This window comes from Myxocyprinus asiaticus, chromosome 50, assembly GCF_019703515.2.
Source record: "Myxocyprinus asiaticus isolate MX2 ecotype Aquarium Trade chromosome 50, UBuf_Myxa_2, whole genome shotgun sequence".
NCBI lineage: Eukaryota > Metazoa > Chordata > Actinopteri > Cypriniformes > Catostomidae > Myxocyprinus > Myxocyprinus asiaticus.
This window is the reverse complement of record NC_059393.1, coordinates 22,353,616-22,370,364: the sequence shown is the minus strand read 5'-3', so window position 1 is coordinate 22,370,364 and position 16,749 is coordinate 22,353,616. Positions and strand designations below refer to the sequence as shown.

At 37.5% G+C, this 16,749-nt stretch overlaps 4 protein-coding genes across 4 annotated transcripts in view; 2 read left to right on the top strand and 2 right to left on the bottom strand.

The window, feature by feature from the left end:
- The window catches only part of LOC127438849 (uncharacterized), a 687,566-nt gene that overhangs the window by 612,105 nt on the left and 58,712 nt on the right, over window positions 1-16,749 (bottom strand). The window lies entirely within an intron of this gene.
- ing5a (inhibitor of growth family, member 5a) lies at window positions 649-6,583 on the top strand. Its single transcript, XM_051694756.1, has 8 exons — window positions 649-751; window positions 1,293-1,364; window positions 1,607-1,773; window positions 1,996-2,107; window positions 3,326-3,428; window positions 4,447-4,582; window positions 4,692-4,753; window positions 4,845-6,583. Exons 1-8 carry the CDS (start codon window positions 715-717, stop codon window positions 4,882-4,884), a joined length of 729 nt encoding a protein of 242 aa, XP_051550716.1. The 5' UTR covers window positions 649-714; the 3' UTR covers window positions 4,885-6,583.
- Window positions 7,730-14,037, bottom strand: cep19 (centrosomal protein 19). Its single transcript, XM_051694763.1, has 3 exons — window positions 13,919-14,037; window positions 10,060-10,225; window positions 7,730-8,356 (listed from the first exon to the last, which is right to left on the bottom strand). The coding sequence occupies exons 2-3, from the start codon at window positions 10,187-10,189 to the stop codon at window positions 7,998-8,000; spliced, it is 489 nt and encodes a 162-aa protein (XP_051550723.1). The 5' UTR covers window positions 10,190-10,225; window positions 13,919-14,037; the 3' UTR covers window positions 7,730-7,997.
- On the top strand, window positions 14,043-16,407 carry pigx (phosphatidylinositol glycan anchor biosynthesis, class X). Its single transcript, XM_051694757.1, has 6 exons — window positions 14,043-14,177; window positions 14,312-14,387; window positions 14,486-14,618; window positions 14,744-14,957; window positions 15,518-15,618; window positions 15,743-16,407. The coding sequence occupies exons 1-6, from the start codon at window positions 14,114-14,116 to the stop codon at window positions 15,878-15,880; spliced, it is 726 nt and encodes a 241-aa protein (XP_051550717.1). The 5' UTR covers window positions 14,043-14,113; the 3' UTR covers window positions 15,881-16,407.

Here is a 16,749-nt window from a genome sequence, read left to right as displayed (position 1 = left end):
AAGTATTCATTTTATTTTTTTTATTTTATGTTTTTTATTTTATTAAACAAATCCTAAAATAAGTAAAGCAATATTTAGTTTATTAACTTCAAATAAAATTCTAATTAATATGATCAAACATCATTAATACATTTGGATTAAATAAATAAACCCCAGCTGCATAACTTTAAAGGACCAATATACTGTTGCATTGAAAACAATAATAATAATTACAAAATATCTTCAATTCAAGAAATTAAGTTTATCAAACCAATATGGTTTTGTACAACTACTCTTGTATTAGATTTTTATTTTTGTTTTGTAAATATTTTATTCATGTAAATGCTGTTTCTTGGATGAATTTTCACATATATTTGATTTATTTGTATTATTATTAAATAAATAAAAAATATTTGTTGTTTTGCAATAAAGAGAGTGATAAAGAATGCCAAACGACTAAAATGTATAACTTATTAGTTATATATCTAGTTATATTATATATGTTAACATTACTTTTATAAGGTATTTTATTTATCATGGAGATGAGCTCTTGAAATATCTCTAATAAGCCAAGCCCCACTGTCATCCAATAAAACAGCGACATTCAAATCTTTCACGTCTCAGCCAATGGTAGAGAGGTACCTCATGAATTATTCATAATATGCCAGTGTTGCTCCACCTCACGCGGGCTGGCGTAGGAGAAAAACACACAGTAAACCAGCGAAGATTGTCACCATGGCGACAGCGATATATCTCGAACATTATCTTGATAGTAAGAATAATTTATTCAGGAATAAATAAGATTTATTTAACGTCATTTATAAGGGTTTAAAGGTGTTTTGGTGAAAGTGTTTTGATGGCTAATTAGCATTAGCATTAGCGAGCTACAGTAGTTAGATAACAGGTTGATTAGCTTCATTTCTACTCAATAAAACTGCTTAAATATATATTTTTTATTTTTTATTGTGTTGTTTAAGTCTTAAGTATTTGAAAATATACATAGCTGTCATAAAACTAAAGGGAATTGTTGTGAATACTGGGCAGAAAGCAGTTAGCATATGGTTAGCATGCTTGCTAATATGTCAACAAACATGTTGTTTTTATATTTGTGTGTCTTTAATGGGATTATTATGCCCTGTATATGTAAATAAAAGTATTATTTAATAAGATGCTTGTGTAAACTGTGCTTTCTACCCCAGGATAATTTGTGCATGGGAGATTACACTTAATCTAGAAAATTCCTCTAGCTTGTAAACAGTAAATTAAAGATATTCTTGAAATTGCATTATGCATCTTTGTTTGTATGTCCACAGGCATTGAAAACCTGCCCTGCGAACTCCAGAGAAACTTCACACTAATGCGAGAGCTTGACAACAGAGCGGAGGGTAAGATGATTTTTGGGTTGCATCTGAAAACATAGTGTGCCGTCTAACTAGGTGGTATTTTTGGGCATCATAGGCACCTTCTGAGTAAGCTCAGCATGCCTATGATTCCCAAGAATGCTGCCGACTCAAAACATGCTTGTGTTGCCTAAAATGCTGTCAAGGTTTTGAGACACAACTGAAGAGTTTGTTTACATGCACAGCTGATCCAGTAACATGGCACTGTTTTTGTTTTCTGTGTGCAGAAAAGAAGGGTGAAATCGATAAGCTTGCTGAAGAGTACATCACCAATGTCCGAAACCTGGCCCCGGATCAGAGAGTGGAGCACCTGCAGAAGATTCAGAGCGGCTTCAGCAAATGCAAAGAATACAGTGACGACAAAGTGCAACTCGCCATGCAGACTTACGAAATGGTCCGTATGCGTTATCTGTTTCGAATTTTTGGAAAATGACTGGAAATAATTACTGGGAGAGTTTGTCTTTATTTGTCTATTTTTTCTATTAAAATGTCTGTGTATATGGTTGAGCATTACACTGTTGTATTTAATGTTAACACAAAGTTATCCTGGGAAGCTGCATTTACTGTTTTCTCTTTTCATGTTATTATTAATAATGGTTTGGCTTCTTCCTGAAAGGTGGACAAACACATCCGCAGACTCGACGCTGATCTTGCACGATTTGAGAATGAGTTGAAAGAAAAGTTAGACGTCAGCGGCTATGAAAGCCCAGACAACAGAAACCCCAAGAGTAAGTCACGGAAATTATCATATAGCGATCACGTTAAACCGATAGTTCACCCAAATGTTGTTCCAAACTAGAGGTCGACTGAAAGTAGATTTTGCCAATACCAATAACCAAGATGGTGGAAAAGGCAGATAACGGATTAATCGGCCGATAGTTTTTTAAAATCGATTAATAGAATGACAAAAAATTTCTTAGTCTTTCCTTACTAGGACAAGCATAGACATTGAGGCTACAAGAGTACAAAATAAAAAAAAATCCCAAAGGTAGTTTACTGTGCAACAAAAATTCCAATAAGAACAATAAAAATAAAGGTTTGGCACATAACACAGGACTTTTAACTATAAACAAGCCCAAAATACACCAGGGACCTGTATTTTGAAATGACAGAGACTTGCCCACATTACAATGCTCTATATGTAAAAAAAAATATTTTTGGGAATTTTCTCCCCAAGTCCTCGTGGTGGCGTAGTGACTCGCCTCAATCCGGGTGGCGGAGGATGAATCTCAGTCGCCTCCACATCTGAGACCGTCAATCCGCACATCTTATCATGTGGCTTGTTGAGCGCATTACTGTGGAGACCTAGTGCGTGTGGAGGCTTCACTCTATTCTCCACGGCATCCACGCACAACTCACCATGCGCCCGACCGAGAGCGAGACCAATGTTATAGCAACCATGAGGAGGTTACCCCATGTGACCCTACCCTTCCTAGCAACCGGGCCAATTGATTGCCTAGGAAGCCTGACTGGAGTTACTCAGCACGCCCTGGATTCGAACATGCAACTAAAGGTGTGGTAGTCAGCGTCTTTACTTGCTGAGATACCCAGGCCCCCTATATGTAAATATTTAAAAAATTGTATAGCCTATGTATGTACCTGGTATTTACATAGGTAAATACCAGTATTTACCAGTTACCAGCCTATGTATTTACCAGAGTTTTGTATGTACTCTATATATTTCACCAGATGAGGTTTATTGATAAGGAACAAAAAATGAGGAATAAAAAAATATCGGCATAGTTTTTGACGATAACTGATTCAAAAGTTCAAAAAAGCAACTATCTGCACAGATTAATCGGTAAAACCGATATACATACGAACCTACATTCATTCTAAACACGTGACTTTTACAGAAGAGTGTTTTTTCTGAGCAAATATTATGTATCTTCATGTTTTATTTGAAATGCATGGAATGTACAGTTTGAACTGCTTTTTTTCTGCAGAGGCAGGTGGTAGAGGAGGCCTGAAGGAAAAACGAGGCCCCAAAGGAAGAGGAAGAAAATGTTCGGATGACGACTCGCCACGAAAAAAGAAAATGAAAAACAGGTAAGCATGAAAGAGCTTTGTATGAGTTGATCTGATTACAGTGGGGGAGTCCCTTCAGGCTATGTCATGAAGGTTTTTTTGTCAGTATGAACCCTTCTCACAGACGCAATGACGCATTTTCACCTTAAATTAGTTGGGTAAATCTAATCTAACTTTTTGTTTTGTTTTGTTTTTTTTGTTAAACTGTTTAATGTACATTAATATCACTCCATCTCATTATCCACTGAATATTACAGATAAAACCACAGTATTTACACCTAAAAGACTTAATGAATCAGCATTCACAATGCATTTAACGTGCGTAATGTGACACTTTCAAGTGGAAAGGATTTAATTGGATCGTAAAGTAGGCAATGATATTATTAATATTATTTTTTTTCTCCCCGATTTGGAATGCCCAATTCCCAATGCACTCTAAGTCCTCATGGTGGTGTAGTGACTCGCCTCAATCCGGGTGGCGGAGGACGAATCCCAGTTGCCTCCGCGTCTGAGACCGTCAATCCGCGCATCTCATCACGTGGCTTGTTGAGAGTGTTACCACGGAGACGAAGTGCGTGTGGAGGCTTCACGCTATTCTCCGCGGCATTCACGCACAACTCACCACGCGCCCCACCGAGAGCGAGAACCACATTATAGCGACCACGAGGAGGTTACCCCATGTGACTCTACCCACCCTAGCAACCGGGCCAATTTGGTTGCTTAGGAGACCTGGCTGGAGTCACTCATCACCCTGGATTCAAACTCGCAACTCCAGGGGTGGTAGTCAGCGTCTTTACTCGCTGAGATACCCAGGCCCCGGCAATTATATTATTGGTTTTCCTGACCCACACGATTTTGGTGACATCAGCAGGAAAGGAAAGTCGTTTCAGAGGTGGAGAAAGTTATTACATATATTACAAAATGAGACTAGGAACAAAAAGCAAGAATCCATGTCGACTTTAACTCATGCTTGTACAATATAGTTCTACAGTATATAAATATTGCCCCTAATGTTTTCTTTCTTTCTCGGTTTCTTCAGCCCTGAATTCTCTGAATCCATCCTTCCAGTTCACCCGTCTGACGTCTTAGACATGCCAGTGGACCCCAATGAGCCCACATACTGCCTCTGTCACCAAGTGTCATATGGAGAAATGATCGGATGTGACAACCCTGATGTACAACCCATTTTTTGCTTCATGTTCTTTATTTCTCACACTTTTAAAATTTGTATTATCCTTTCCCAAATGTATTTGTTCAACAAAAGTCTGTTCCTTTACTTAACAGTGTCCTATCGAGTGGTTTCACTTCGCCTGTGTTGATCTAACAACAAAACCCAAAGGGAAATGGTATGTCTATCTGTGTAGATTTGGTAAATGAGGAACCATTGATATCTTCGTTTTCAACAGGAAAAACATCATGTTTCTTTCTTTCCTACAGGTTCTGTCCACGATGCACCCAGGATCGAAAGAAAAAATGAGATGAACATTTGTAACGTTGAGAAGATGACATTTATATATGAATATATGTATAAATATATATGTATTTTGTCTAAGTGGTAAAATAGGATAATATATACTCCTTTCTATATAGCCATGACAAAATATATGAGGGTCACGAGAAAACAAAGCTTTTATTTTTCGAAGTACTTGAAATGTTTAACATTTTGTCCGTTTAAGCTTCATTCTGTGTTGTCAAATTGTCTTTTTCAGACAATCTAGGATAGAATATATATGATATATATTTTCCTCTTTACTTACTGATTAGTACATAGTTTTCACACTTTCATTTACGAAGCTTCAAGCATCCAAGCTTTCGCTGAATTCGCTCATAAAATGCTTTTAGTATGGCACGCTGTTTAGAGCAAATTCCAGAGGATTTACTTTGAACAAAAACTTTTAGGATGCTGAATGCAGGCAATGTACGGTTTGTATTCAGCGGTAAAGTTTATTTTCTTGCACTCTTAAGTACAATGCGACTACTTTTCCTGCGACTACCATTTTTCCTGTACTTGCAGAGTTAGAGCAAAGGAAACTTTGAAATGCAAATGAGATATTTCATTGTTCAGAATTGCATAATTGCACAGGCAAAACCCCAAAATCATGAAACAGAACTCGTGTCCCATAAGTGCTGTCATTTGAATGCTTTTCCACTTGAGTTGGACAATCGAATTGCACTCCATTCCAGTTTGAGATTGCTTTGTTCCCAAGATCTTCAATAGAACTCAAAGCAGCCATAATTGAGACTACTGCTTTTCAAACTCCAGCAACACAAAAACGACAGTATACATGCAACGTCTGGTTGTGTTTGTTCCACTTCGAAATGTTTTAAATGATCGATTTTGGCAGTATCTGCCGTCTCTTTTCTCCAGCAGCTTTGATGCACTTTTTTTATTTGACCAGAATGCTTTTTGAATTTGCTGAGGTCCTACTGTGTAGTCCTGCACTTGTGATACGACTCACAGAGAACAGGGACGCATTTGCCGTTTTTTTTATTTTTTGCGTTAAAGGTTGGAAAGATGCGCAAACAATTTTGACGGCACAAAAATGTCAGAGGATCTACCAAAGTGAGATTAAGTGGTGTTAGCACTGTTGTAAGCTACACTGCTGTTGTATTATTGTAATTTGTACGATTCTTTATGTGACCCAAATATAAAACGTGGAATATCGTGTTTATATTATATTAAAGTGAGACTATCTTATCATACATGTGTGTGAATGGACAGTACAATTGAAAATCTTGTCATTAGTGGGTAGAATCCACTAGGTTGAAATAGGGACAATCAAGTACCGTTTTGTTTTATGGTGTACTTTTTTTTTCATGTTCAACTATCCATGAATACATGGACCGTACAGCTTTTCGTAAAAACAAATAAATATTTACCATTAAAACTCTTTTGTGATTTGAAGTACATGTCAAGTGTTATATTGTTTTAAAATGTAAATTGTGCATTAAGCTTCTACGGAACGCAGGTCTGGATCATGGATCCGCGAGGCCTCCCTGCTGCCCCTAGTGGCAGACCCGTTAGCCTACGTTAAGCGACAAGGTGATTTTCGCAACAACAACAAAAAATTAGGAACATTTGCAGACTAAAAATAGTTGCCTACGTGAATCGTAAACATTAAAACATGGATACTTTGAAAATGTAAAAAGTATTTAAATAAAAATAAAAATTGATACGTTTGTTTTTTGTTTTGTTTTTTCATGTTTAACTATTCTTGGATGTATGGACTTGATGTTCCATACAGCTTTTCGTAAAACTTAATATTCACGATAAAAATTCCTTTGCGATTTAAAGGACTTCATGTGTTATTGTAATGTTTTAAATTGTGAATTGCGCAACTGTCTATGGTCACAGGGCTAGATCATGGTCCCGCGAGGCCCCTCTGCTGCCCCATGTGGCAGACCCCTTATCCTACGTTAAGCGCCAAGATCATCTGAATAAAAAATTATGAAATGTGTACTCTGGTAGGCTAACATTTGCAGACTAAAAATAGTTGCCTACGTAAATCTTAAGCATTAAAACATGGATTTCTGATGTAATAAAATGTATTGTATTTGAAAAACAAAGTTTTAAAAAAATGGGTTTATATTAGTTTAACTATTGCTGGATATATGACGTAGATGTTCCGTACAGTAGATGGCCCCCATGTCGCCCCCTAGTGGCAGACCACTTATCATACGTTAAGCATCAAGATGATTTGGCTAAAACATTAGGAACCGCATCCTCTGGTAAGCTAGCATTTGCAGACTAAGAATAGTTGCCTTCATGAATCTTAAACATTAAAACTAAATTTGAATAGTATTTTTTTTTTCTCCCCGATTTGGAATGCCCAATTCCCAGTGCGCTCTAAGTCCTCGTGGTGGTGTAGTGACTCGCCTCAATCCGGGTGGTGGAGGACAAATCTCAGTTGCCTCCGCGTCTGAGACCGTCAATCCGCACATCTTATCGCGTGGCTTGTTGAGCGTGTTACCACAGAGACATAGCGCGTGTGGAGGCTTCACGCTATTCTCTGCGGCATCCACGCACAACTCACCACGGGCCCCATCGAAAGCAAGAACCACATTACAGCGACCAACGAGGAGGTTACCCCATGTGACTCTACCCTTCCTTGCTACCAGGCCAGTTTGGTTGCTTAGGAGACCTGGCTGGAGTCACTCAGCACGCCCTGGATTCGAACTTGCGACTCCAGGGATGGTAATCAGCATCTTTACTCGCTGAGCTACCCAGGCCCCAGGAAAGCTAGTTTTTGAACGTTTTTTGTTGCGAGACAAATGGCAACATTATGTAAATTCACCCGATTTGAAGCAATGCAAAAAATATATACAGTATATATTTTTATTTGTATATTTTAAAGATATTCATATTGTTAGAAAATAATGTGTACTATAGTGGATTAAACACTTTCACAATGAAGTGGCCCCAGAACAATCTGTACCATAGGAAAATAAATGTTACCATACAGCAATGTATAGAGGTATATTCACCATCACAGACTGTAACGTAACTCCCATAATGCAACAGTTTTCCAATAATTAAATGTGATTTTAATTTAGAAGCAGTTTTAAATTAGTTCCAGTGTCCTTGATCTTCTAAAACTCATCATCGGACTTGTCTTCATCCCAGCTACATGTCTCTCGTACACTATTCTCAGGAAACTCAACCTCTAGATCATACACAAAGTCTGGATCATCTTTGTGTCGACGGTTCCGTTCGAAAAGCTCCTCCATCTGGGCTTTCCTGCGGTTTAACTCTTCATCGCTCAGTTTATTGAGGTCCTCATCATTGGGGTCGGGGCCCCGCTGGGCTGCTAGACTCTCCTCCAAACTGAGGCCCCTCAAGTGATCACGGAGTATAAGATGGAGTCTTTCCAGTTGAGCCAAAGGGACAGATTCCAGGTAAACACTGTGACGAACATGATGCTTCAGTCGCTCTGCTGCCCGACTACAGTCTAGGAAGAAAGTGATGAGTAATTAACCAACATTATTTAGATTCATGCCCTGATATTGACCTGTCTATAAATAAAACATGAAATCTGCAGGTGCATCTCAATAAATTAGAATGTCGTGGAAAAGTTCATTTATTTCAGTAATTCAACTCAAATTGTGAAACTCGTGTATTAAATAAATTCAGTGCACACAGACTGAAGTAGTTTAAGTCTTTGGTTCTTTTAATTGTGATGATTTTGGCTCACATTTAACAAAAACCCACCAATTCACTATCTCAAAAAATTAGAATACATCATAAGACCAATAAAAAAAACATTTTTAGTGAATTGTTGGCCTTCTGGAAAGTATGTTCATTTACTGTATATGTACTCAATACTTGGTAGGGGCTCCTTTTGCTTTAATTACTGCCTCAATTCGGCGTGGCATGGAGGTGATCAGTTTGTGGCACTGCTGAGGTGGTATGGAAGCCCAGGTTTCTTTGACAGTGGCCTTCAGCTCATCTGCATTTTTTTGGTCTCTTGTTTCTCATTTTCCTCTTGACAATACCCCATAGATTCTCTATGGGGTTCAGGTCTGGTGAGTTTGCTGGCCAGTCAAGCACACCAACACCATGGTCATTTAACCAACTTTTGGTGCTTTTGGCAGTGTGGGCAGGTGCCAAATCCTGCTGGAAAATGAAATCAGCAACTTTAAAAAGCTGGTCAGCAGAAGGAAGCATGGAGTGCTCCAAAATTTCTTGGTAAACGGGTGCAGTGACTTTGGTTTTCAAAAAACACAATGGCCCAACACCAGCAGATGACATTGCACCCCAAATCATCACAGACTGTGGAAACTTAACACTGGACTTCAAGCAACTTGGGCTATGAGCTTCTCCACCCTTCCTCCAGACTCTAGGACCTTGGTTTCCAAATGAAATACAAAACTTGCTCTCATCTGAAAAGAGGACTTTGGAACACTGGGTAACAGTCCAGTTCTTCTTCTCCTTAGCCAAGGTAAGACGCCTCTGACGTTGTCTGTGGTTCAGGAGTGGCTTAACAAGAGGAATACGACAACTGTAGCCAAATTCCTTGACATGTCTGTGTGTGGTGGCTCTTGATGCCTTGACCCCAGCCTCAGTCCATTCCTTTTGAAGTTCACCCAAATTCTTGAATCGATTTTGCTTGACAATCCTCATAAGGCTGCGGTTCTCTCGGTTGGTTGTGCATCTTTTTCTTCCACACTTTTTCCTTCCACTCAACTTTCTGTTAACATGCTTGGATACAGCACTCTGTGAACAGCCAGCTTCTTTGGCAATGAATGTTTGTGGCTTACCCTCCTTGTGAAGGGTGTCAATGATTGTCTTCTGGACAACTGTCAGATCAGCAGTCTTCCCCATGATTGTGTAGCCTAGTGAACCAAACTGAGAGACCATTTTGAAGGCTCAGGAAACCTTTGCAGGTGTTTTGAGTTGATTAGCTGATTGGCATGTCACCATATTCTAATTTTTTGAGATAGTGAATTGGTGGGTTTTTGTTAAATGTGAGCCAAAATCATCACAATTAAAAGAACCAAAGACTTAAACTACTTCAGTCTGTGTGCACTGAATTTATTTAATACACGAGTTTCACAATTTGAGTTGAATTACTGAAATAAATGAACTTTTCCACGACATTCTAATTTATTGAGATGCACCTGTATGTCAAACAGATACCTGTGATGGTCATACCTGAGTACTGAGAGAAGTTCCTCACAGGTATGATTCTCTTTCGCATCTTGCCCGTGTTCTTATCCTCATATATGAGGATGATTGAAGGTGGAATGAACTTCACTCCACATCGCTTTGCTGCTATTGACATCTTCACTCACAGTGGCATTTCCATCAGTGGTCACATCTGTACGGAATAAAAACAAAGAGATATAAACTGTAAGTCACAAAGAAAGCAATGCATTTTGTTATATGGGTCAATGATGTGATGCTCATTTTTGTCTGGATCTGTTATGTTGAAAATACATTAAAAATGCAATTCACACAAAGCAGTTATTTGAATACACATCAACTATGATGAACATGTTTTCACTTTCTGCATTCAGTCATTTTGATATTTCTTCTAGAGCTTAAAGTCAAAATTGTTTAAGTGGTTTACCCATATGGAGACAGATTAAAGAATAAAATTAAAGTCTTATCAAAATCTGGAATTCTTGGAAAAAGGAATGTTGTCATAAGTAGGTTAGAAGAATGTTTTATTATTATTTCTTTAAAAAATAAATAAATAAAAAAAAAGCAGTTAAACATTTTAGAAAAATTCACAATTTTTTTCTTGTCAAATGGAGGACCCTAAGAAAATGTTGACATTCGTGACTCAAAAATGTATGATATTTGTAAAAAATAAATAAATAATAAAAATAATAATTACCTTGGAAACATATATTTGAAAACTAGTTTGTAATTAACCATTGAGTGAATCATGTGTATTCAAGTGTAAGGACAATATTTAATACCTTTTGCTGGTTACTTACACAACATTTTTTAAGTCATTAAATAATTTTAGAAAATACTATAAATGTTTTTCAAAAATGTTATGAAGCATAGACAACGTGGACACAAAGATTACATTTATACGAACATGACTAGACTTTTAAAAGATTTCTCATTTTTATCATCTCGGACAACCTTATTTGTAATGACCCACATTTATGCATAAGACTACAGTATATGTTGAATTTGTGCAAGAAAATACAGTTAAATCTATCCAGTTGAAGTCAGAAGTTTACATACACCTTAGCCAAATACATTTAAACTCAGTTTTTCACAATTCCTGACATTTAATCGTAGAAAACATTCCCAGTCTTAGGTCAGTTAGGATCACTACTTTATTTTAAGAATGTGAAATGTCAGAATAATAGTAGAGAGAATGATTTATTTGAGCTTTTATTTCTTTCATCACATTCCCAGTGGGTCAGAAGTTTACATACAATTTGTTAGTATTTGGTAGCATTGCCTTTAAATTGTTTAACTTGGATTAAATGTTTTGGGTAGCCTTCCACAAGCTTCTCACAATAAGTTGCTGGAATTTTGTTGGCTTCTTTGCTCGCACACGCTTTTTCAGTTCTGCCCACAAATTTTCTGTCGAACTGAGGTCAGGGCTTTGTGATGGCCACTCCAATACCTTGACTTTGTTGATCTTAAACCATTTTGCCACAACTTTGGAGGTATGCTTAGGGTCATTGTCCATTTGGAAGACCCATTTGCGACCGAGCTTTAACTTCCTGGCTGATGTCTTGAGATGTTGCTTCAATATATCCACATAATTTTCCTTCATCATGATGCCATGTATTTTGTAAAGTGCACCAGTCCCTCCAGCAGCAAAGCACCCCCACAATATGATGCTGCCACCCCCATGCTTCACAGTTGGGATGGTGTTCTTCGGCTTGCAAGCCTCACCCTTTTTCCTCCAAACATAACGATGATCATTATGGCCAAACAGTTCAATTACGTCGATTATGTCAGGTTATGTTGATAGGACTTGTTTTACTGTGGATATACATACTTGTCTACCTGTTTCCTCCAGCATCTTCACAAGGTTCTTTGCTGTTGTTCTGGGATTGATTTGCACTTTTCACACCAAACTACGTTCATCTCTAGGAGACAGAATGTGTCTCCTTCCTGAGTGGTATGATGGCTGCGTGGTCCCATGGTGTTCATACTTGTGTACTATTGTTTGTACAGATGAACATGTTACCTTCAGGTGTTTGGAAATTGCTCCCAAGGATGAACTAGACTTGTGGATGTCCACAATTTTTTTCTGATGTCTTGACTGATTTCTTTAGATTTTCCCATGATGTAAAGCAAAGAGGCACTGAGTTTGAAGGTAGGCCTTAAAATACATCCACAGGTACACCTCCAATTCAGTACACCTCCTATCAGAAGCTAATTGGCTAATTGCCTAAAGGTTTGACATAATTTTCTGCAATTTTCCAAGCTACTTAAAGGCACAGTTAACTTGGTGTATTTAAACTTCTGACCCACTGGAATTGTGATATAGTCAATTAAAAGTGAAATAATCTGTCTGCAAAACTATAGTTTGCAAATATGAAATCTGTAGAGTGGTTAAAAAATGTGTTTTAATGACTTCAACCTAAGTGTATGTAAACTTCTGACTTCAACTGTATTTATCTAGATGGACCTTCAAACTTCTAAATTTGCAACCTATTTATATCATATATATGTACATACTTGCATACATTCTTCTAACAAAGGTTATCGTTAATAAATAAAAGTTTAAATAAATGTAATAAAACAAAATAGATATTAAATTTAAAATATATATCATCTCTCTAAATGTCTGTCTGTCTCTCGTTCTATCTGTCTGTCTGTCTCGTTCTATCTGTCTGTCTGTCTATCTATTTCTGTCTGTCTCTAGTTCTATCTATCATCTGTCTGTCTATCTATCTATCTCTTATTCTATCTGTCAGGTCTGTCCATCTATCTATCTATCATCTGTCTGTCTATCTATCATCTGTCTCTCTGTCTGTCTATCTGTCTGTCTCTCTCTCTCTCTCTCTCTCTCTCATATATATATATCATCTGTATGTCTGTCTCTCTGTCTATCTATCTGTCTGTTCGTCTCTCTATCTGTCTGTCTATCTAGCTATCATCTGTCTGTATACCTATCTGTCTGTCTGTCTGTCTATCTGCCTATCTATCTGTCTGTCTGTCTCTCATTCTATCAGGTCTGTCTATCTATCTATATATCTATCTATCATCTGTCTGTCTGTCTATCTATCTATCTATCATCGGTCTGTCTATCTATCTATCATCTGTCTGTCTATCTATATATCTATCATCTGTCTCTCTGTCTATCTATCTGTCTGTCCATCTCTGTATCTGTCTGTCTGTCTATCTCATTCTATCAGGTCTGTCTATCTATCTATATATCTATCTATCATCTGTCTGTCTGTCTATCTATCTATCTATATGTCTATCATCGGTCTGTCTATCTATCTATCATCTGTCTCTCTGTCTATCTATCTGTCTGTCCATCTCTGTATCTGTCTGTCTGTCTATCTCATTCTATCAGGTCTGTCTATCTATCTATATATCTATCTATCATCTGTCTGTCTGTCTATCTATCTATCTATATGTCTATCATCGGTCTGTCTATCTATCTATCATCTGTCTCTCTGTCTATCTATCTGTCTGTCTATATATATATATATATATATATATATATATATATATATATATATATATCATCTGTATGTCTGTCTCTCTGTCTATCTATCTGTCTGTCTGTCTCTCTATCTGTCTGTCTATCTAGCTATCATCTGTCTGTCTACCTATCTGTCTGTCTGTCTGTCTGTCTGTCTGTCTATCTATCTATCTGTCTGTCTGTCTGTCTACCTATCTGTCTGTCTGTCTGTCTATCTATCTATCTGTCTGTCTGTCTGTATTGTAACCATAGCAACATTAGGACGTGTTGACTAAAATCTACATGGATATATCGCTCGATTAAATCTGTCTAAACATTCTTAAAGACACAGACACACATAAAGTTTAAAAAGCAAAAAGACGAATATAAACCAACCATTCAAATATATATATCCCGTTGTTGTGTTCATTGATTCCAGTTTTCGTGCTTTTTTCTTCGTTGTGTCCACTTCTTCTGTTAAGAACAGCGCTGCGCGAGAGTCTCAATAGCGCCACCTGCTGAACCGGCCTCGTCAAACACGGAAGTATTTGGCGCCTAAAATCGGGATTGCAGCATGACTGCTTATCGAACATGCTTCATTTTTATATTTTAGTAGCTGTGTTTTACTTTATTCTCCATGGAAGCTCACAAGATGGTATTTATGAAATAATTAAATGCATAATACAATTATTTTTGCATTAGAAACAGTAGATAACCACAATAACAAATGAATGACAGTCAATGTAAAATGTGATCAAAATACATTTTTTCTCCACATAATTTTTTCAGGAGACAACTGCTTTTCACCAGAATGGTTGGAGTCAGTGCTAATGTCAATGAAGATTGCAAAAACAGGATTCCACAGGTGACAGGTCTCTTGTTATTTAGTTGTATGCATTCATTTATGTGTAATCATCATATTTGAAACATAGTTTTGTTTTATATATGTTGTTTGATTTATAGAGATCTCCAGTATGGTGTTCGATATGGCAAATCACATCATAATGTAAAAGCTTTACTAGTCCAAAAACTGCCAAGCGGAGTCTACATGGATGAATATCAGCTAGCAACTCTGAGACAGGACACTAGTTTTGAGGTGACAACTTAAAATGGATATCAATTAATAAAATATGTTTATATTGAACATATCTTGCCTAGTATTCGAAATAAGGTTTCTGTGTTGAAATATTCCAATGCGAAACATGAACATTTGTTGTGTAGGTTCTCCTGGATTCAGAGGTTGATTTGGAAGCTCCGGAATATTTGTCCTCAGGTTTTACCGCGCTCATTTTTCTTGCTCCATCATCTGAGTTTTCTAGAAAACTTGAGGCGACGGTTCCCATTCATGGTCGCTATCACAGACCCTCAAATTCCAGCCATAAATGGGTGAAAGTGGAGATCGAGTCACCCAAGCTGTTACTTAGATCTGATCAATGTAAGTGACTCAAAGTGCAGTGAGACGACAGACAAGAATAAACATAATTATACTTAGATGAAGAATAGACATGAGGACCTGGGTAGCTCAGCGAGTATTGACTCTGACTACCACCCCTGGAGTCGCGAGTTCGAATCCAGGGTGTGCTCAGTGACTCCAGCCAGGTCTCCTAAGCAACCAAATTGGCCCGGTTGCTAGGGAGGGTAGAGTCACATGGGGTAACCTCCTTGTGGTCGCTATAATGTGGTTCTTGCTCTTGGTGGGGCGTGTGGTGAGTTGTGCGTGGATGCTGTGGAGAATAGCGTGAAGCCTCCACATACACTACGTCTCCGCGGTAACGCGCTCAACGAGCCACGTGATAAGATGTGCGGATTGAGGCAACTGAGATTCGTCCTCCACCACCCGGATTGAGGCGAGTCACTACGCCACCACAAGGACTTAGGACACATTGGGAATTGGCCGTTCCAAATTGGGGAGAAAAAAAAAAAAAAGAAAGAATACTAGATCTGTATGGCTTTTTGTTATGGGATGTACCACAGCAACTTTATTTGTACTTATAGGCAAGACTCCACCTCCCAGTTTATATTATAAAGTGGTTGACGCCCCCTGTACATTCAGTAACGTGAGCATGTGCTTATGGCTGGAGATCCAGGGTTTGAAGGTAACAGAGTGGATTTTCACATAATCTTAATACCATATAATCTCCGTTTTAATGGGAATACAATATAGAGCATGCAACGTCAATTTCCTGATTCATTATTTTTTTGAATGTCTCCCTCTTAAAGGAAACGGGACCAGTGAGTTTGGAGATTCCAGTTGGAGATTCTTCTCTGACCATCACAGTTTGTGTTGTCACTGTATTAGTCACTCTGCTGAGCTGTATTTACCTTCTCAGAACAATCTGGAAGCACGGCACATTTTAACTGAGACAAAAAGACAAAGTAGATGAATGTTTAGGGTATGCAGAGAGTTATAGAGCGATGGACACAAAACTCAGGGGGGGCATTGTGCCCACCCTAAAACTTCTGATGCCCCCTGACCAACACGATCAAGGGGGATCAACCCAAGCGAAATTAAGATGCACTCCCCATCCAACAAAGACATAAACCCTACAGATCAAATTGCAGATAAGTTTAAATGTTAATTTGGATTTTATGTTCTGTTTTTTTTTATAAGCACTGAGACATGTTAAGGACAACAGTAAATAAGTAAGTCAACTTGATTAATTATGGTAAATTTCACCATAATTACACCACCAATCCTTGTGTGATCCAGAATTTTCCATTGAACATGCAAAGCAATTTTTTGGAGGATATATATATATATATATATATATATATATATATATATATATATATATATAGAAGAATATAAAATATGATATGACAGTAGTAATATGGTATTACATTAATATTTATTACAGCAATAAAATGTGCAACTGTAAATTAAACTGAATGTCTGTTTCATTAAATATTGAAAAGGGGGTCCCTGTAAATAATGAGGTCATATGAACTGCTGTTTTTTAAGCAGGGAAAATTTTAAATAAAAGAGTTTCTTTTTTTTTTTTTTTAATGGGTAATTTTGGCCCTAATGTGTTGGAAAATTATATACATTACTATTCTAAGGTACCTTATTGTTCTTGGCCTTTGTAGGGTAATAAATTTCATGCTTTTTATATACACACACCGAGCATTCTATTAGGAACTCTATGGTCCTAAATCACATTTTTCCCCATTCTGATGGTTGATGTGAATATTAACTGAAGCTCCTGACCCGCATCTGTATGATTTTA

Coding starts and splice junctions, on each gene's coding strand:
- ing5a (XM_051694756.1), top strand. CDS start 715: ATGGCGACAGCGATATATCTCGAACATTATCTTGATA. Junction 752..1,292: donor TCTCGAACATTATCTTGATA/GTAAGAATAATT, acceptor GTATGTCCACAG/GCATTGAAAACCTGCCCTGC. Junction 3,429..4,446: donor AAAAAGAAAATGAAAAACAG/GTAAGCATGAAA, acceptor CGGTTTCTTCAG/CCCTGAATTCTCTGAATCCA.
- cep19 (XM_051694763.1), bottom strand. CDS start 10,189: ATGTCAATAGCAGCAAAGCGATGTGGAGTGAAGTTCATTCCACCTTCA. Junction 8,357..10,059: donor GAACTTCTCTCAGTACTCAG/GTATGACCATCA, acceptor CTTTCTTCCTAG/ACTGTAGTCGGGCAGCAGAG.
- pigx (XM_051694757.1), top strand. CDS start 14,114: ATGCTTCATTTTTATATTTTAGTAGCTGTGTTTTACTTTATTCTCCAT. Junction 14,619..14,743: donor GACAGGACACTAGTTTTGAG/GTGACAACTTAA, acceptor TTTGTTGTGTAG/GTTCTCCTGGATTCAGAGGT. Junction 15,619..15,742: donor TGGAGATCCAGGGTTTGAAG/GTAACAGAGTGG, acceptor TCCCTCTTAAAG/GAAACGGGACCAGTGAGTTT.